General features: G+C 42.7%; 1 protein-coding gene across 3 annotated transcripts in view; it reads right to left on the reverse strand.

Annotated features, from left to right (window-relative positions):
• Positions 1–22,340, reverse strand: part of TMTC1 (transmembrane O-mannosyltransferase targeting cadherins 1) — a 257,865-nt gene that overhangs the window by 89,508 nt on the left and 146,017 nt on the right. For all 3 annotated transcript variants that reach the window (XM_040642292.1, XM_040642290.1, XM_040642291.1), the window contains one exon: positions 997–1,118. In XM_040642292.1, coding sequence (XP_040498226.1) covers positions 997–1,118 — 122 coding nt within the window. The remainder of the gene's footprint in view (positions 1–996; positions 1,119–22,340) is intronic.

A 22,340-nucleotide genomic window follows, 5' to 3' on the forward strand; every position in this document is an offset into this window, starting at 1 on the left:
GGCATTAAAGAGGCCATTTCCTGTGATGAGCACCCGGTGTTCTATATAAGTGATGCGCCACTGGATTTTACTCTTGAAACCAATATTACACTGTATGTTAACTAACCAGAATTTAAATAAAAATTTGAAACAAAAATAAAACAAAAATCAAAAAATAAATAAAATAAAATTCCTAACTCAGTAAATAAAAATAACGATTTCCTTATAATATTTTGGTTTAGGATACTGTCTTTTACAAAAGTTCATTCTTATATAACATTCATGAAGCTACTTAACTTTAGGAAGTTTACTAAAAATCCCTATTTTAAAAATGAGAAAGCCTCGGTTCAAAAAAGCTTCATATCTTGCTCAGGGTTACACAATGAATAAATGGCAGAACCACTCAGGGGACATTTCCAGGCATCTGAAAAGAAATGTGGCCTTGAAACACTGATGAGTGAGACAAGAGAACAGACAAGCTGCAGCACAGTTCAAATATAAGTGGCATTATGTAATCACATATGGCTGAAGACCCTTTAAAATTTTTAACCATTTTTTTTCTCAAGGACAAGTTTTCTTGAGATTGTACCTATTTTTAAATTAAAAGAAGAAAGAATGGGAGACAGAAGGAAGACAGAAGTTAATTACATGCATGCTACTTAACATAATTACATTTTATGCAAATCAAATATTTCTAGAAAATTACTACAATTACGTTTAACGAAACATAGATACGGGGGTAAACGACTGCCCCTGAAATCCTGAATACACTCAAGTCAATACTTCACATTTAGCCGTCAAGCTTCCAGCTGGAGGTCAGCCCCTGCAAACTAGAGTGAACAGGGCAAGCTCCAGCTCCCCAAACCTCTCTGCGGCTGTTGTGAAAGCCGAGATAATAAACACCTCAGCTCCACAAGGACCCGATTGTGACACACGCAAAGGACCGTCCCTCTGGAACTACCCGTGTTGGTGACGGAAGGCAGGTCTCGTAAAGAGGAAATCACGAGCAATAATTACCTAGGCATGTAAAGGACTCTCTCGGCCACCACAAAACCCACCCTGAAGAAGAGATTGCTGGCCGGAATGAACGGGAAAACCAGGAACACCAAGCCCACTAAAACTTCCTTGTGCTCCAGTCTCTGAAACACACAATAGTGAAGGACAAATTAATGTTTTGAAAATCTCACTTCAGTCAGCATTCAACCATCTCTTTCATTCTCAAGTTCTCATTGACGGAATGAACAAATGAGACCATTGCAAACCCTTTGATCAGCGTGCTGAGTTCATCAGAGAAAGCCCTCGGGCTGAAACCTTTGGCAAGTCACACGTGTACCATCCAGAAACCTCTGATAATTACACATGATCAAGGACCATTACTCCTTGTTCTGGGCCGGCCCTACAGCAACCCTACTTCTTGGTTCTGGTCCCTTTCAGAATTTCTGTCCCCCCAGGCAACTGGTTTCCAGAGAGCAAAGCAGCTCACTAAGGCATCATGGAGAATTATTGTCCTCTCAGAAATAGAATGCATTAAAAAACAAAAAACAAAAACCCACAACAAACCTACACAAAGCTCACCAGGAGCTTAGCATAAAGCTTGGCATAAAGGAAATTTAATGCAAATGGTAAAAATTCAGGGAACCAATGAGAGAGATCATTAAAGCTGAGAAACTTTCAGCTCAAATTAAGCCAGTATTTTTTCCATGAAATTTTTTGGCATCAAAAGTCATTACAATAATTCATTAAATTGACAAAGCACCTTTCTCTAATATATTTATTGTAGATATTAATTTGTCAAGATTTTTCTGTCATTTCTAATTAACAATTATTTATTACTAATAATTTGTTATGATGGACACTGTAAAAGTTATTTCCATGACTGTCTATGATATGGACACATTTGAAGACAGGCCTATTTAAAACAAACCTTAATACACGGATGACATTATTTTTTCCTCTTAAAACAGTTTAAGAAAACCAGACAGAACTCTGCATATCACAGTTATAAGTATTTCTTACAAACATTTAAAAGTGTAAGACTAAATAAAAGAGTTTTAAAAATATAAATAAAACTTCCTAATACAAACTACTAATGCTTTAAGTGGACAAAGTAAAAGATTCTTAACATCTTGAGAAATTTGTCACCTGGACTTTATTAAGATCTTTGTTTTGCTGACTATAACATAGAGTAATAAAATTTTGGAGAGGAATTCCATATAAATAAATGCAATTTGGACAATTTCCCTTCAACAATTAACGGTTCTGTAAGTTATGACCTCCTTTTTTTACCTAAAGGAACCATACTCTTTACAATTAAAAGATGAAAGGGAAAAAAAAGGCTTTCATAACAAGCCTTCAACTGAAATGGATGCAAAAGGATGATGTTATATTTTCTCTGACCCACTAAAATTGAGAAAAAAAATTGGTGAGAAAAGTAGCAAGTTCATTATATTTAAAAGCTGCAACCTATTTTTTTAATTTAGATTATACTTTGAATTTTACAAAGTACATTTCATCTCAAGAACTTGAAGTTTACATAATTTTAAAAAGAATAACACCTTCATAAGAATCCTGTGAATCAAGAGCCAGTATTTCTTTGCTAAAATTGAAAATGAATCCCAGAAAATGCGTGTCCTGTCCAGTGTTCCTCAGGAACTCTCCGCCTATTATTGAGTAGGGGGCTGGTATTCTACTTTTACAGACGCACCTTTATTTTTTAGCTATGGTTAACTACTTCTTTCAAGCCTGTCAAAAGGTGAAATACTTTTTATAAAAGAATTCACATATTGTCCCATAGAAATTTCTGAAGATAATTTAGTATGCTCTATTTATTAATCCTATAGAACTAAGAAGAAAAGAGTATAAACAGAACTCCAACCAGGCCTTTAGCCATGTCCCTGGATAGTGTTACATCCAGTGAACCACCTCTCTGGTCGTCCTCAAGGTTATGAGAGAACAGTCCCCACTGGGAAGGTGAAGGAGGCATCACTTCCACACCCCCAGTCTCACATGTTCTTTAATGAGCAAAGGCTGCCTTCCTCACTCTGGGGGGCGTGTGTGTATGTCCTTTACGCAGCAGAATCCCCAGTGCTTTCAGGAGCCCCTAGGTTGGGAGGAGGCAGGTGTCAGGTGACCTGCAGACACCCAACTCCATGCCCCTCCTCTCCCTCTCCCAGCCCTCCAGGGGGCAGGACCCCTGAGGAGCTCACTGCTGCTGGGGACAGGGAGATGAGGGTGAGACTCAAGGAGCCCCCAGCCTCCTCCAGAAGACCGACATGCAAACTGAAAACTCACAACACCGTGTGTTCCTTGTTCCTCCACCGGGTTCTTCAGGCTCCCAGAGCACCTTGACATCCTTCACGGCCATCGTCCCAACTGTCACCATACATTTACCTGTGTGTTTCCTGTCTTTATACAATGTCTGTTTTCCCCAGGAGACTGGGAGCCAGGAGGGCAGGGGTCTGGTCAGCTGCGTCCGCTGGTGCATGATCTGTGCTTAGTTCAGTGCCTGGCACTTAATGGGTGCTCAGAAATATTTGTTGAATAAATCAGTGAGTGAACAGATGGACTGGGCAAGAGAAAAAACTGGATGCAAGAAGGGGAGAAGTTAAGGAGGACATCCTGGTGGAGGCGATGACCTGAGTTTGAAAAAATGAATGAATGCTTAGGAGGCAGACAAATTTGGTTGCAGTTGGGATGGGAGGGCAGGTCACCGGCAGAGGAGGGGCTGGGCCTCTGGGGAGCTTTTTGTTCAATTCAATTGAAGGCAGCGGCACAGCACCCAAACTCAAGAGAGTGTTATTATTTTATTTTGTGTTGAGAAAAATAATATTCATGACAAATTCTTTATTCTCAAATTAAATTGATGATCATACCCTTTGTCTTCCCTCCTCATTCAGTCAAGAGAGAGAGAAAATATTCAGAACTGTATTTCTTTAAACGGCAAGTTAATCAACCAAGCAGAAAGTTGTAAAGTTAGGGGAAAATGTCATGGACACGGCTGAATTTCCTAGAATGAGAAAGAGTGGGAGGGAATCCAATTTCACATGTTGTGGATCACAGATGTGACAGAACTGGCTAAATAATTTAAAGCTTGTTTCGGCCTAATAGAAACCCACACAAAATATGAGTGGAGGGGTGGGGGAAGAGAAAATTTGTGACTTTCCAAGGTACACAGAGTGCATTCAATTTCTAGGAATAGAGGCAAATGGAAATTTACTTATTCAAATTATAGTAGGGGGTACAAAGACATGAAAATTAAAAGAGATAATCATATGGCTATTAATAATATGCATTATGTGTCCGGTTAACTGTGCAACTTCAGGGAAATTCATTTATTTCTTTGAGCTTTAACTTAATGATCAGTAAAGCAAAAGAAAGGGTATTGATACCTATTATGTCTGTAGGAAAAATGTGTGATAGGTTCAGCATGACAGATGGTAGGTTTGACTCTTTTCTGGCTTGGGACAATGCCGAGAAGCATGGCCCTGAGCTGCAAAGAGATAAAGACCTCTTAACACCTCTCTGAGGTGCCCAGAGAGTTGTTCAGCTCTGTCTCCACACCACCTATCTGACCAAGTAAGGGAAGAGCAGTGGTCTTCTCAGGACCGTTAGTGACCTCACAGGAAATGTCATTCCAGAATCCAAGTCTAGCCCAGCAGTTTCTGGTTTATTTCTTCTCACTCTCAGTTCACTTTTCAAAGCACAGGTCATGGATAAGGGGACACACACATACACACACGTGCACTGTGGACAGCAGGGTAGGGGTGTGTGTTCAGGAGAAGAGGACCCCCCCCCGCCCCATTCAAAACAGACAACATCCACTGCTGACCGTTCCCTTCCAGAAAGGCAGAGTATGGACTTCATTATAGTAATCTTTTAAAGATTTTTTTTATTTTAAAATTATTTCTACACCCAACGTGGGGCTCGAACTTACAACCCTGAGATCAAGAGTCCCATGCTCTACCGACTGAGCCAGCCAGGCGCCCCCTCATTTTGTAATTATTATCATATTTTCTCCCACCTCTACAGTTTTCAAGAAAATGGTACAGTGCATTTAGGGTGCGAGTATGTTCTCAGAGTTCTACCTATAACACAGTTATAATTCAATCCTACAGATTTATTTGGCAGTGCTGGGCTCTCGCTGTCTGCATCTCATTTATCAATCTTCGGAGAAGCTGCTGACAGTCGAGCTCCCCTCTTCAGCCCCAGGAGTCAGGCGTCTGCCAAGCTGACAACCGGCGTGGCTGCCAGTATGTATTCGGCGCCCCTTTTTCTTCCTGTGTAGGGGTCTACTTCTTCCATTAGACTACGAATTCCTTGATGGCAGTCACCATCTCATTTGAATTTGTTACCTGGATACCTGGCACACTCAGACCTGGCATTCGGCTCATACGTGTTGCAACAGGAAAGCTCCGCGATGAAGGCGGCATCCCCGGCCCTCGGGTTCTCAAGCAGAGCCTCTCCGGGACCGCCCGTCCAGGAAATCTTACTTTCGGCCACCCTCTGAAACACGGTACTCGCAACATTCACGTGGGGTGAGAAGTCTTCGGTGTCTGAGCAGCCAAGAGCATCCTGGGAGGGTCTGGCCGGACTGCGCACCGGTACTGCGGTGTCAGGACACGCACACAGCCTTCCGCACGGCCCTGATGCCATTCACCGCCGCTCACGACCGCTCCGTCCTGCCTGCTCCTGCGGCTTGTGTGCTCACGTCTTTCACTTCCCTGGCATTCACTTCTAAGTTTTAAAATACTTTAATTTATTAAGATATCCAATCGTTTACTCTTATTGTCATTGTGAAAGTTCCTTTTAATGGAAGACAAGTGTTTTAATGGATTGGACTCCCTCGTGACTGCACAGCACCGCCTCACCTCTTGTGAGGGGCCTGTTCTGAATTCCAGTCACGGAGCCGGGCGGTGACTGAGGCTCCTTCTCTGGCTAAGCGACTCCCGAACGGCGACCCTGCGGTGGCCAATCCAAATTTGTGCAAGTTTAAACAATGAGTGAACCTCACAACGACTCTGTGGAGGTGTTGCTATCGCTGTTGTGAACTGTCCTAGGTCTCAGACCTTTGGGACCTTCACGAATAGCTCTAACCATAATCGCCACCAGTGCCAGGAGCTATGGCAATATTTCTGGGAGAAATAGTTCTCAAGGCTGCACACAACTTCAGCTCTCCTTTGTACATTTTAAGAATTCTTTTCTGGCCCAACACCCCTCCAGCTGTCCACAGGAAATGCATCAGTGAGTCTCCACTTGAGCAAATCAGAGGCTTCGGCTGACTTAAAACACCATGAACTTTAAATCTACAAAAGCCCTTAGACACTCTCGAGGATGGCGATCACACAGGCTGCATTAAATGAACGGAGAACTGGGCCCCAAGCACTAACCCAGCAGCCACAAAGGATGACTTCAAGACCAGAATGGGAAGTGCCAAGTGAGAAGGACAGAAAGAGCTTAGCTGTTTGGGGCAAGAGGATACTGTCTGGGGCCTGCCCCACCGTACCTCGAGCTTATTCCCCCTGAGCTGCCCTCACCTCTCGTCTACCTGATTGTCATTGTTGGCTGTGTTTTCCTCTGCATCTTACAGTCCTTCCCTCCTCCTCCTCGGTCTGGCAGTGGCTCAGGTCACCGATCTGCAGGCATAGCTCCTGTCTGGGGTTCCTCTCGATGGTCACAGCTCTCATCCCTTTGCCCCCCGGTGACAGTCCCGTCCTTTGCCTTTTTAGGTCATCTGGCAGGTGTCGCTGTGCATGTTGGCTCCACGCATCCTGCCCATATCACTGCAAACGGACCCTTCATAAACTCTCCGGTCACCCCCTCGGCCCTGCCGTGTGTTTCCTGCCGGGGCCCTGACCGTCAGATCAGCTCAGAGTGGAAGGCTATGGAGGGATGGAAGCAGAGCGGCGGATGCCCAAGAAGGGTCAGAACCCTGGTCTTTGTGAGCTGGGAGGAGAGCTGCTCCAGCCCACCCTTGCCTTGGTCCCGTCCTTACACTGTTGCATTTCCATTATGCGTCAGCTAGTGGCTAAAGCACCCTTTTTAAGGCCATTGAGGTTACAGAAAATTTTAAATGTTGTATAAAAACACTAAAAACAGGGGCACCTGGGTGGCTCAGTAGTTAAGCATCTGCCTTCGGCTCAGGTCATGATCCCAGCATCCTGGGACTGAGCCCCGAGTCGGGCTTCTCCCTCTCCCACTCCCCCTGCTTGGGTTCCCTCTCTTGCTGGCTCTCTCTCTGTCAAATAAATAAATAAAATCTTAAAAAAAATAAATATAAACAGTAAAGACAAATACCAACCTGAGAGAGCTTTTTATCTGGCCAATGACATTGAGACCGATCTCTCAATAGCTGAAGAGGACGTTTGGAATTTTTACTGCTATTGCGGATATCCAACACAACAGACCATTTGTTATGCCTTAGACAAGACCTAGAATCTAAACTCCGTAAGAGCAACGGAGCAGGCAGGAGGAATCCTGGGGCAGTCATAAAGGTGGAGAGAGTAAGAAACCCGAAAGCTGATTCTCAGAGCCTCAGTCACAGTGGCCAAATTCGTTGGTGACTATATATCCAACTGGGAGCCTGAGTTAGGCCCAACGGCCAACATGCCACACTGCGAGAGGTAGGACAGTCCTCCCATGACATGAACCCTCTTCACGTCTCACATGTAGGCATGCAAGCTACCATGGGAAGGTTTTTCTTCCCAGTCTGAAATCGATGGGATGCGCTGAGCTGGGTGGGACAGAAAATGGCATGGGCTCAGGATCTCGACAGCATCGCTGCCAACCCACACTCGCCTTGGCTCGAACTGGGGCGATCATTTCCTCACTTCCACGTGCTCTCAAATGTACTCGTAAATGCACAAGGACAAAAATTTTAAAAGGGGAAATGAATGAAGAAATTATACCCCCTCAGAGACAAAAGCAGATTTGTACACTCTGTGTCTTCTCCGAGACAATTTAAACACGGCTCTTTCCCCCTGCCAAGCTTTTCTTCACTAAGAAACACAGCCAGATGCGCTGATGAACAGAGAGCCGAAGGCAGATTAAAATCAGGGCGTTCATACGCTGACATTTTCGATTTCTGGTCTTTGGTTCTGAACTCCGTTTTTCTGCACTGTGTTTTGTTTGATTTGTTTTTAATCAACAGTCTGAATCTTCTTGCCAACACGAGTTCCTGAGATTGAAATTCCTTATCTCACAAGGGCACACAAGTACGTCTCAGAGTTAAATCAGGTGGAAGAGCGAAGCTCTCAGATTACTTCACTCTAATTGAGGATAAACTAAGTCGGAGCGTTATTTGCAAATGCATGTTATGTTCTGCGTGTGTGTTTAAAGTGTTTAAAGAAAAATAAGAAAAGACACTTTAGAAAAGGCATGACTGGTAAATATCAGTCTAGTGAAAAAAAAATGCCATTCACTTAGGGAGTTAAAAAGGAATTAAGTAAATGAGAAAACATTGTTTAAGAAACCTTTCCCTGATTAGAATGAAACTCTTTACAGGAATTTTTGGAGACATGGGAGAAGTAAAAAATGTGAACTTTCTTCATCTCTAATTGTGCTTCTGAACAGAAACAGAAAAGGCACTAGAAAGCTGTATATTTTAAGAGTGAGGAGGAAAGCCTAGAAAGACGGAAGGTCCCATCTGAGTAATTACGGTCTGTGCGCTATTATACGTGGGAGACACGTGGGGGGGCAATGAAAAGCACCTGGTAAGTTGTAAACGGTAGAGGAGATAGGGAAACAAGTATCTCTCAAACACAAACCATATGCCAGACCTTGGGCTGATATTTTCCCACTGAAACGTCATGATAATATTATAACATCGGTAATTATCCCCAGTTGAACAGATAAGAAATTGAGGTGCAAAGGGCTTAAGTCACAGATCTAAGTTGATATAATTAGTGAGAAACAAGGGTTTCAAACTGAGGTCTAGCTCACCCTAAAGCCTGTGTGTGTGTGCATGTGTGTGCGCGCGCACGCACACACACGCACACACCGGGGGGATTTCAGCCCTTCACTGCTTCTGGTTTTGCAGCAGAAATACACTGACAGCAGATGAGACCCAGCAATTCGGGGGTGAGCAAGCAAGGCACTGCGAAGGTAGTCTGGAAGATCACACCGAGGCCTGTGACAGAAGGCACCCCTGACGCACGCGGCCAGACTGATGCAGACGCAAGTCTACAGAACGCAGCAGGACGTGCGGCCGAGGATACGTGCAAGTCTTGGATCTGAATGAACGGTTTCAGGTGGTCCGCCCCTCGTTCTGACAGCCGGCCTCCGGGAGGATGGACACATCCTTGACGGCCACACACCACAGGGTAAGACGTCACGTAGTGGACTGCTCTTAGTTACTGAACTGTAAGTCCAAATTATACCTGAGAAGTCTCGAGGGGGGAGTAATGATCATCTTTGACGTAAGAAATCAAATAATGTGATGAAACTGCCCTTCTTAGTAAGGAAAATAAGAGGACGTGCATATTCTAACGACCACAGAAGCACAATGATTAAACTAAGTGGCACAAAGACCTTCTAAATTTTATATCTACACATGCTCTGTAACTTGTTACTGCTTTAAGCTTCCATTTTTACGATGCAACTGTTTATGAACTGTTTACACATAAATCTTCCAGGAATGTAATCTGACAACCACTTATTCTTTATATCTATTGTTTATATAAGTTTATATATATATATGTATTCTATATACAGATATATAGAGATCTCTCTATATAAATACTATATATGAATATATAAAACAACAACAAAACATATACATGGAAAGAGTATTTACTCAGGAGGGTGGATTTGGAACATCAACAGTGGTGCTGCTCGAAGAGATGTGTGTTTCTATCTGTTGAGATCAAAGCTTGCTGAGGAGGAAGGGGGAGGGGGAGAGGAACCAGGATCACCATCAGACACCCCTGACTTCAGGGGAGGGGCCCTGTCCAGAGGAGGGTCAATGACGCACTAGACAAGACACCTGTGGGAAGCAAGGAGCGAAATGTCGACAGCAGCTCAGTCTTGTGCCCGCAGCCTGTCCCGACAAAGTGGGGAAGAGAGTCTACTGCCTAGAGGCACTGGTGATGCTCACGGCATCCAGCTTTGGCTGGCAAAATGCAGATGACACAGGTAAGGCCCCCAAATCCTGGATCAAGAACCGTAACTCAATAAGGTGACCCAGCATGGGAGGGAGGCAGGAACAATTAACCAATTTTTCCCCTCTGTGAGGATTCAATTAGGGACCGGGATGGATTTAGCCATGGAAGCCAAGTCATGAGTGAATTTAGCTTTGATGAATTCATTTGTTTGAGCAAACAGAAGCAGAGGATAAATTAGATGCGTTTTCATAAATTGTTTCATTCCTATGAGAGCGTACGTGCCGGGCAGAATTCGTTTCTAGCTAGTTACTGTTCAAATGCTTCTGCTAAGGAGAAGGTCCTCCGCCAAGATCTTCCAGAGCAGGATGGCACAGACTTATTTTTTTGTTTAGAAAAAAAAAAAAGATGCTATACTTTTTCACACAGTGAGTCACACTCACTAAAAAGTATGATTCATCTACTCGGGACTGTCACAGAGGAGACAGTACCTTGCCTCTGTAATCTAAAATAAATAAGAAGGAACCACAAAAATCCCACACAGTTTCCCATAATAAAGATCCAAATATTTTAGGGCAGCATTTCTTAAAGACAATAATTCACATGCTTTATCAAACAAATCTCAGAGAAACACCTGGCTTACTTTAAGTGTATGAAATACGAAGTAAGAAGAGATTTGGAAAGTTTCTTTTTTTTTTTTTAAGATTTTATTTATTCATTTAAGAGAGAGAGAGCACGAGCACGGGAAGGGAAGAGGGAGAGAGGGAGAAGCAGACTCCCCGCTGAGCAGGGAGCCTGACTTGGGGCTCAATCCCAGGACCCTGGGATTATGACTTGAGCCGAAGGCAGATGCCTAACGGACTTGAGCCACTGAGGCAGCACTAGAAAGCTTCTTTCTTAATAGGTAAAAACAACAAAAAAGTGAGATTTACTTGTACAGCTGAGCTCCTAGAGGAACTACTATTAATAAGTGGATTCGAATCCTGCTATCCATCCATGTACTCATCCAAAATCAAAATAATTAAAATATGTTGCATCTCATTGCGTAAGACCCACTTCCTGCTTCTGAGACATTTTGGTGATAAAAGCTGATGGATCATTTTGTTTCATCAGAAATCACTGAAAAGCTTTTTCCAAATAACCGGCATGATTAAATAATGCTCTTCCCTCCCCTTCAACCGGGCATTCAAACAGCCTGCCGACCACAGGCAGCCCGCCACCTTTAAGGACAAATTTAATAGACTTATAAATGCAACAAAGGATGGACACAAAGGCCCTGTTTAAAACAGTATTAAATACAGATGGACCCTGACTTAGGATGGTTCCATATACACTTGACTATGATGGTGCCACATACACTTGACTTTATGATGGTGCGAAAGTGATAGGCATTCAGTAGAATCCGTACTTTGAATTTCGAATCCGGATCTTTTCCTGCGCTAGCGATACATGGTACTGTCGTCTCCGTGGTACCGGGCACTGAGCCGCACGCAGCTCCTGGTCATCCAGGAGGGCAGGTCCAGTGACAACCGCCCTGTCTTTCAGTCTCAGTACAGGACTGAACACCGCACAGGAGAGTCAACACTTCATTATGAAACAGGCTTTGTGTGAGGGGATTCTGCCCAACTGCAGGCTAATGCAGGTGCCGAGCAGGGGTAAGGCAGGCGAGGCTGAGCTATGATGCTCGGCAGGCTAGGGGTAGTAAACGCATTTTGACCTATATTTTCAATTCGTTACAGGTTTGTCAGGGTGCAATGCTATCGGAAGATCTGTGCTTGTAATCCCAAGTTCAGAAATTCAAACCCCTATTATCATTGTTTCATAAGGACTGCTTTCCACCACATCATCAACAACGCAAATCTCCAACATGCACGTAAGAGAGAAGCAGTTCAATGTATCTACACAAGGCTTGACAAAAAAATAAAAGAACTTAACCACATAATCACTAATTAGGAGTCATTTTTTTTCCTTGGGAAATTCTTACAAGGTAAGAGAATAAATGTTTTAGACAGAAAAACAGTAAAAGTTTTTCTCCAACAAGCCCTGGCATTGAATTATTCCCAAGTGAAAACACTGTCATAGTGAGGACCTAAATCTATAATAGGCAAAAAAAACGAGAGTTCACTGCCAAAGTCCCCCAAATCAAAAGAAATTGTGGTAGACTGTAATGGAGAGAATTTTCAAGGCAATGCCAGAGAGGCCGACATTAATAAATGTTCTTCCTAATTAATCACTTTTTAATACCAAATGCCAGAGTCCTGAGTCACAAACTGATGAAGCCAATTTGGCCATTTAAAGTTGCCAGGTCCTTTTGTAAATACTGGTGGCCTCTGGCAATTAGACCCAGACGGGATACAAAAACGAAAGCAAGTTTTAGAGAACATTCTGCCAAAAGTGCAACCATTTATTAGCAAACAGGCACACACTGGCTTATCATGGAGCTCAAGGAAGTCCTTTGTCCGCCAGCTTTCCCACAAGAACCACCCCTGAAAGGACCCATATGCTGGGGCAAGAACCATTCACTTTCTAGTCAGGGAAGACGGAGTACTCTGTCAAGTGGCTTCTTGTAAATCAACAGCTAAGCAGGTGAAGACAGAATTTCTAACCTTCTCCAGAGACAAGAAAAACTACATGTGGAGAGATGTATGTGGTGTCACTTTGGTCTTACCTTTGAAACTGCCACTTAATATACCGATGGGTCGAGGTGACACTTGCATCCCCAAATTGTTACGTTTTACGGAAGCCCTGTAGTGTCTCTCAGCCCTCACCAATATGAGCAGTCACAGTCAGTGTCCTATCAAATGCCCACGTACGCATTTCAAATGATGGCTTCCATACAATGAACATCGAGATTCCATGGATCTTAGCTTTCACTTGCTGCGGACGGGTTGTGAACTCTAGCTCTAAAAGAAATGGTTTCAAAGGAACTCTTTTTCAAGTGGTACTGACTGCTAAAGGGATAATAAACATGAAAATTCGTCTGATTGTGCGGGGGGGGGGGGGCTATTGTTCTTGAAAGTACAAATAAGGCAAAAAAAAAAAAAAAGTTTAAATGCTACCCAGAAAATGGACTCTCTAAAGTTCACTTCTCCACCCGCCCTCAAATATTTAAGTCAACGCTTCCCATAGCATATTTACAAGAAGCCCCTAAAAAGGGGCTTCCAAATTCAAATAAATTTGAGAAATGCCATTCACTGCACACCCCATTTGGAAACTCAAAAGGCTGCTTAGAGCACAGCTGAGGCTTTCTGAAATCCTCCAGCAGGGAAGTATGTTGAACTTCGTAAAACTCAGTGCTTCTGAAATGCAGCATCTTTAGAGTAGCAACCTTACTCAATGACCTGTGCGATGCTAGAACATACTCTGAAAAATGATGGCATAAACTGCTCAAGCAGGATGGAGTTAAAAGGAAAAGCTTCCGCCTTAGGAGTTTCTATAAGCAGTACCAGAAATGACCTCACTGTCTGCAGACAGAAAATTTCCCTGATGCTCAGCCATAGCCTTTATGCTACAGTTGAAACGCGTTTTGTTTTGTTTTGCGCTTCTTTCTTGGTAGATGTACAGTAGCTGATTGCCATTTTCCGTGTAGAAAATCACTATACGTTTAAAGAACTTTATCAAGTCACACGGCTGCATGGTCTTGGCTCTAGCCAGCCTAAGTCCTGAGAGCAGGAAGGTTTCTTGGCAGGTCAGAGGCATGTTTAGATTATACCTGTATTTGGAAGGATAATTCTCTCAGAGGCAGGGGGATGGAATGGAAGCAAAGAAAACCAAGTTCTTCAGGCAGTTACTGGGTTTTACCCTATCTTTATTCTCCATATTCAGCATATCATTTGGAACCAGTGAGTGGTCAGTAAGTTAAATATTTAATATTCTATCTTATTGCCCTCCTCTAGGCTTTTCCTCCCTGAACGCACCATTCTGCATGTATATATTCCCTACAAATGTATCCTGCTTGTCTCTGAACAGTTTGTTAGCTCTTAAGACCAGTCTCCAGTTCTATCTCACCGCTGCATACGTGGCCGCTAAGCGTGACTGGTCATGCTACTCATACCCTGACCTCCTCCTATGACAGACACGGAACGTACAGGGGCGTCGGGGTACTATCGGAAACGCCCCCCCCGTTTGTTTGCCTTGTCCAGGTAGTCCTGAAAACTTTCCCATCCTCAGTAATGGTGCTTTTGGTAAAACATGGTCACTGGTTATTCAGTCATTCCACAAACGCACACTGCTGCCGCCGCTGTAAGTCTCCTTGGGCCTGGTGCCTAGAAGCAATCACTTAAAGAACTCAGCATTTCTGTCCTTTGTATTTTCCAGGCACTATTCTAAGTTCTTTGGAGTACACCAGTTAGCAAAACAGACACAAAGAATCCCTGCCCTTCCAGAGAGGGGGGAAAAAAAAAGATAGGGAGAAAGAGCGAGAGAGCCTGACAAAAGGGTAATCTGCCATATAGGGTGGGCAGGAAGTGGGTTGCAATTCTCACCTGGTGGTCAGGGTAGGCCTCACTGAGAAGCTGGCAACTAAGCAAAGACTTGCAGGAGGTGGAGGAGTCCAGGGAACTCATTGCAGAGTAGGCAACGAGTTCAGGAAGGAACAAAGAGATAATGGGCACGCAGAACCTTTAGGGCCTTTATAAAGGTTATGAATTTTACTTTGAGAGAAGTAAGGAGCCACTGGAAGATTTTAAGCACAGGAGGGAGAGGCTCTGGCTTACATGTTTAAAGAATCATGTGGTCGCTGTGTTGAGAACAGTCCGGACCACTGGCAGAGGGCAGAAGCAGGAAGACTAGTTAAGCAGCTCTGGCTACAATCCAGATGAGAGATGGTGATGGTCTGGAGCAGAATGGCAGCAGTGAAGAGGGAGAGAAATGGTCAATTTCCAGATATACTGTGAAAATATACTTGCCGGTATTTACTGACAGACTGGATAGGATATTAGAGGGAGAGGGAGAGAGACGGAGAGGAAACAATGAACCCCAAGAATTCTGGCTTGGGCTTGGGTGGCTAGTAGAATGCAGTGAATTTGCAAACATTGTGGGGGACACAGTGAATGGGTACATTCAGGAGTTAGACTCTGGAATGTTGACTTTGAGACATCTATGTGCGAATGATTTACACAGCACTTCCCTCCTGAACAATGCCAGGTACCATGTACATGGTTTCATTTATTTTTATTAGATTCAGAAAGAAGTTTGAAGACCTTACCACCAATATTTTGATGTCTGATAACACAATGATATAAACATTAAAGTTCATATTACAAACTTGTTTGCTTTCTCTTTAGGCAAAGCAGGTGTAAACATAAATGTTCCAAGGTTTTCGTATGTTATTCTCCCCCCAGTTGTGTTTGTTACCCCTTTACAGGCTTTCTTGGGCATTGTACTTACAGCAAACCATCTAAAGACTGTGGCAATCAATCACTAAGGTCTCCTTTGTATTTTCCAATATGATAGCAATTTCCAATGGACCTTCCGTTCAGAGGTAGCTGTAGCTGCTTTTATCTCTGAGAGTCCTAATTATATATTTCCTGGTTTTCTTAGAACAAGATGAAAAAAGGTATGCTCCTTTAAATAGAAATTTCATGTTCTGAATGGAAACAGAAAGGACAGAATGACTCTAGGAGTTTCAAAAACGTCTTTTGACCTTGTTAAGATTTTAAAAACAAGCATTGTAAGGCTAAGTAGAAATGAGCTGCTTTTATGAGAGTATGAATCATTAAGAGAAATAGTGTTAAAAAAAGTGGTAAGATTACAGAGGTGCCTGGCTAGCTCAGTCGGTAGAGTGTGTGACTCTTAATCTTGGGGTCGTGAGTTTGAGCCCCACATTGAGCGTAGAGCCTACTTAAAAAAACTAAAAAAAAAATTTTTTTTAAGTGTTAAGATTATCACTCAAAAGGTGGCAATTACTCTGAGTAAAAGCCAATAATAACGCCAACTATGAAATCTTGCCAAGAATCATAAAGTATACAATCAAGAAAAAGAAATAAAGCTGTTACTGATGTTTGAAAACTCCTTTTCCCATTATGCAACTATCTAATTCTTCCATTAATAAATTCAGAGTCTTCCAACTAAGGTATAAACATCAAAGGGTAGGTAAGTCATTTTCTTATTAAAGAGTGTGACTTGTGAAAATGTAATTGACCTGTGAAAGCAAAGAATAAAACAAATTATTTAATGATGTGGAAAAACTCCCACCAGGCCTAGATCAAAAGCCAAGCAAAGCACGGCAGGTACCACTGAGCTGTACGTTACACAGAACAGGAGAGAGAAGGATTTGTGTGAGGTTCAGATCTGGTACAGGAGAATGACTTCGCATCTGACATTAATAATGGACAGAAAGGAATGCCTGGGGAAGACTTTGCTCAAGGGCCTCTGATTTTTACGTAGCCACCAAATAAAAAGGTGCATTTCTAATGTCTATTTTGCTCCAATGGTCACCACTGAGTGGAATGGAGAAATCCAGCAATGACAGGAAAAGGTTTGAAGAACAGCAACGATAAATGAAAATGATTTCTTACATTCTGCCTCCTTTGCTAAACTTTCAAACACCTTTAAAATCCTCTATGCTATTTCTATACTTAGGAGGTTTAGGTGGTAACACCAATGTTCACTTATAAATAGGTCAGTGATATTTGCCACTATTTTCTTTCCCTTGATAAACATTTTTTTTAAACCAACAGAATAGCCTTATGTTAGGATTCTGCCCTTCTGTTACGGTTGAACATACCTACTTCCAAATTCCAAAATAAGCTGAAGCATTAGCAACTTGAAAGTATGTTACTACCATTAGCTCTTAGGTCAAGAATTTAACCTCTATTACATAGGATGGGGGATAAAACGAGGTTTGGAGGTTGGCGCAGGGATTAATCTTCAGTGGCATTACAAGTATTTTTTTTAATCATGTAAAGCATGACTGTATATTGAAATAGACAGAATCAAAAAGTGGGTCCTGCTGGATTACGTTTATTTGGTTTTTGCTGTTAGTTTTTAGGGTTAGTCTTAGAAAATAAAAACAGGAGCCCTAACTGTGCTCCTGACTTTAATCTGTGATAATTTCATAATGGTGGCAATGATGATGATGACAATAAGGACTACTAGGACCTCTGACAGGAACTCAGGGCCTCCCCTGTGCCGGCCGCTGTGCTGAATGTCTTATGTGGCTTGCCCTGGCTAACCTCACAATGACCCTACACCATGGTGCAGGAACATGACTGAATGAGGTGAGTCCACACGGCTGATAGAGCCCGGCCTCGTACTCAGGTCATTGCTAATCACTCTACTCCAGCCTCCCTCCTCCCAGCCTCAGAAACTGTTGATCTCAAACTCGGAGCAGCTTTCCTCCACGTGCGTTACCTGGGCTGCCTCCAGCATGAAAGGACCTGGCTCCCACTTGAGAATGGTGGTCATGAACTGAAAGGAGACTACCAAATGAAATTAGATGACAGACCAGAAGTTGCAATTTGTATCATACAGTAAGGAGGGCACGTGCTGTGTGGAGCCCTGGGTGTCATGTATGAGTGATGAATCACTAAATTCTACTCCGGAAACCAGCATCATACTATATATTAACCAACTAGAATTTCAATAAACATCTGCAAAAGAGACAGAAAATGTGGGAAAAGGCAGTCACAGTGGATCTTTCAGTAGGTTCCATTTTACAATGAGGTACAAATCCCACTTCTCTAATTTCCAACACTGCCTGTGATGAAGCGGTCAGCTTATTTTCCCACTCTCATCAGAAAAATGGTATCAACAAAAATTTCAGCTTTGGCGTGTGGCCCAAAGGCCAAAGTCGACTACAGCGTCTGACCTGAAAAACTATGCCCTAAGTAGCAGGAGTCACCACCATGGGTAAAATGGTGGCAGGCAGAGAAGCCGAACATGAGACAGACATCCCAGACATGGGCTACTCCCACGGTTCTGGTGGTCAGGGACAGATGGACCACGCCGAGACATCGTTAGGACTTCTCCCGTCAGCGACTGCAACAGTCCCAAAGCGGGACAAACTGGATGGGTTATAAATGGGCTAGAAAGATTGGATCTATAATAGCATGAGAGGATTTTCACGAACAGAGCACAGAAAAGGATGGAGAGCATGGAGTCTGCAGAAAATGGGAACTGAAGAGAGAAATGTAGGCCAGAAGGAAAAAAAAGAATCAACTTTGGCACAAAGCCATTCACCATTAAATGCAATCTTCATTCCTTAAGTTCGATTTTATTTTACCACTTGGTATATTAAACCAAGATGCTGATTTTACCAGGTTCCATAATGGCTATTCTGGAATTGAAAAGACTTGTTCCACAGTGACCCATGTGCCACGATAATACCTTAACCTATTATCTGGCTGAACTAACGCAAAATAATTTCCAGAAATCTGAAAGCCTATTCAGTTCAACTGCTTGGGTCTGTGGTAGTACAATGTTCTAATTAATGCCACAGTGGAAGAGGTGAACAGTTGTGACAGACTGTATGTCCAGCAAAGCCCCAAATATTTACGATTTCATTCCTCTCTCATGCGCGCGCACACACACACACACACACACACACACACACACGTTTTTCCATCTCCTGGTCTCCTCCGTTGTACTGCATTTATTCCCAAAAGCTGCTCCAGTTCTTTTTTTAAAAAAAATGTAAGAATATCAATGAATAAATAGTCACTTTCCAACAGTGGTTCTCATTCTAATCTGACCTCCTTGTGATGTGTGAGGTGTTTTCAATGAGAGATCTAAGGCTCACAATCTCTATTTGTCCATCAGACACCTGTCTTTTCTTTTATTGGAAATGTTGATGGGGGCTGTGATTCAGATCAGCATGGAGGCTAAGCACGGGCAAGGCTGGGAACAGGCATGAAGGGAGGTCCCTGAGATAAACACAAGCCCGTCCCTAAGTGAGGGGGTGCATTAGTTCCACCCCACCCCACCCCACCATTTCCACCGAGCTGATGCCGGAGGTCACCCCACCTGGCCAGGCTGCAGATTCATCCCCGTGTAGACTTGAGAATTTGACTTTTCTCCAGGGCTCAGAGACACGGCCTATGATTTGTGTTGACTTCAAGGGAATGACAGACTGGAAACGAACAACAGACTGGGAAAAAATGGTGACCTCTACTAAAAGATGAAACGACCCAAACAAATTAACAAAAAATAGTTCTGAAAGCTCCATACCTGAGGGAGGGGACCCTCCACTGCCTAAGGTCCATTCTCAAAGACATCTCATTGTGGAGGTCATTATGGGAAAGTCAGGCGTCACTAACCGCCCTCTTTTTTCCTCAGGTTTTACTTTTCCAAGTATGCCACAAGATTATAAAAGACATAAAAATTGCTTAGAATGTCAAGACACCCTGTGAGAATGTAATAAAGAATCAATAACAAATAAATCACTCTTAAATATGACTCAGTGGTATTTCCTCTGTAATGCAGGGAAATCACATTAGAGGACGGGAAAAGGGGCAACTGTAAGAGTAGAACCAACAGTATTAATTCCTCCCAACAATCCAAATTATACTGGCCGCTTTCCTGATACATATCCCTACTGCAAGTCAACAGTCTGACATACAGTCTGCAGGGCTCCTAATGAGAACCCTAAGAGCATTTTCAGCCTGTGGTTCTCCCGGTGCAAAAACAGTCACTATCGATAAAAAGAATGGAATAATAAGCTTTCAGGGTTTAAATACTCTTTCTCTCTACTATACCTACATTCCAACAGAGTGATTATCTTCAACACAAAGAGTAAGAACAAATTAGTTCACTTTAAAGTTCACTGTTACGAAGAATTCAACGCCACAATGGATTTGTAGATTGCTCTCTACATCACGTAATGTAAGTTCGAATGCAATCCTAGTGAATAAGGGTATGAATAGGAGGAGGAGATGAAGGAGAGGCACAGAATAAGACGAATTCTACATTTAAATTCTCAAGGATCCCAAGCATATCCTTTTATGATAAATAATAAACTACTCCTTGAAGTCTTAAATTTCTTACAGTATGAAAATAGGACCGATTAGAAACAACTGGAAATTCATCCTGCTGTTATTTCTACAGAAAGAAAGCCGTGATTCTGTGTCCTAGCCCTCCCACTCAATCATCGACAAGAGCTTGCCAGAAGCCAAACGTCTCCTCTTCGAGCTGCTTCCCTGCAGGAATATCCCCAGTGGACGTGGACGTGCTCTGGAGTCTATAATGGCATCTCACTTAACTTACTTGTACAAGGAAAGAATGTGTGTTTGTTTTCAGTAAGTGTACAAATGTACAAGAACAAAATGTTCAAAGGAGGCCTGCAGAGGGTGGGGCTGAGGGGCAGGGTGGGGATTGGGAAATGACACACCTGCCAGTTTATTCATTCCATGTGTTAGTTTTTAGCATTGTAAAGTCAATTATTAAAATATTAATGAAACAGTCAAAGAAGTGTCCATATAACTGTAACAGGGTACATGACGTCCCTCTCCCCCAGAGCCCTGGTTAATAGCAAGGTAGGATGACAGATGAAGAAAACCAGACAAAACCCACCTGACTGTCAACACAGCCAGAGGCCACACAGAAGAAACACAACAGGAGAGGGGAAAGTAGGCAGACACTTAAAAGATGGAGGCTGAATCCTGTGTACACGTGCGTGAGCACACGCGCACACACACACACATACACACACACACACACACACTCTATCATCTCTTTGGCATCATTTCATTCGGCTCTCTACCTTCGGCCCACTTTGCTCCAGCCACGTCAGCTTACTTGCTGTTCTGTGAGCACCCCAGTATTTTCCTGCCACAGGGCCTTGGCACTTGCTTTCCCTCTACTTGAGCTGCTCTTCCCTAAATAGCCACACCGTTCACTCCTTCAATTCCTTCATGTCTCTGCTCAAATGTCACCTATCTGTGAGGTCAGCCCCCACCTCATCAGAATGCTTATCCACACGGGGCATATATAAGTGTTTAAGTATAAGCTCCATGTAGACAAGACCTTCATTCTGTTACTGCTCTAATCCTATCAACTAATAGGCACTCAATCAACATTAAGAGACTTAAAGAAGAAGTAATAAGGCTAAAAAGAACATATTCTCCCTGAATACCAGCCAGGGTAGCTGCTGAATGATTGAGACTCAATCAAGTGTGAAAATAAAAGAAGTATTTTCCATGATTTCCCAGACTCAATGTCTATGCTTCTTTATCCAATAATTTTTTTTCCTGGTAATGTACTGTATGGTGTCACTATCTCAAAATTTAAAGACATTGAAAATAATTTCAACTCATCATGTATAGATGCAAGTACACCTATCATTTGGAAATACTCTGGACAGACAGAGCCACGTTTATTTTGCTGACATTATTATAAACATTTCATCCATTGTTTCCTTTTGGCACAGAAGAATGTCCATAAAGCGGGATCTCTATCTTCATAAAAGCTTACTGTCTTGGAGTCAGACCCCTGAAGATCATGTCCTTAGTAACTGATTAGCACATCAAAACAATAGTATTATCCCCCACTTTAAGAGGTTATTTACTAACTAGCATGAATATCTGACTTTTAAGACCTTCTAGTGTGTAAGCAGGTCAAGGACAGATCTCAAATATGAGCTAGACACCAAACCTCTGGGTCCAAACTCAGAAGGAAAAAAATGCAGAAAGTGTAAGTGGCCTCCAAGAATTGCTGGAGGCTACAGTCAACACTTGCAAAGAACTTTCAAGATGAAAACTACCACTGAAGAGCTAAGTCTTACTACTTTGCTCATATTTTTCCTGATGCATTGAAGGGATTTTGGAACAATTTCCATGAAAAAAAAGGATCAATGACTCCTTTCAAAGAAGTTTCCATTCGTTCATCTTACTATCAAAGACACTCTGGAGAGGGCCAAGGCTCGCCTGTGTGTGGGGTGCACTGACATCATGAAGGTCCATATTTAATACACCTCACCAAGATGGCAGCCTGTGGGTACTCAACACTCCCTTTAGTCAGCTGGGAGGGAGTCCAGGAAAACCCTTCCTGACATATCAACCCAGTGCTCTACTACATTTTCTCCTGTGGATCAGTAACAATACAGCAGTCATGCCAAACCACGAGCTAAGGCCAGATTCTAATAAAACAAATCGACCCCCAAACATTTAATACTCGTATTATGTATGGTCCTTTTATAGCCTTAAAAAAACAACAAAGTTCTGCATACCGAAATCTAACTGAACAGAGTTGCTAACTTTTTATACCTTTATTCAATTAGATCATATGTACTGAGCAACAAATAATAAAATTTAGATAATAAATGCTGGATGC

Source organism: Ursus maritimus, unplaced genomic scaffold (genome assembly GCF_017311325.1).
Source record: "Ursus maritimus isolate PB19 unplaced genomic scaffold, ASM1731132v1 scaffold_26, whole genome shotgun sequence".
Classification (NCBI taxonomy): domain Eukaryota; kingdom Metazoa; phylum Chordata; class Mammalia; order Carnivora; family Ursidae; genus Ursus; species Ursus maritimus.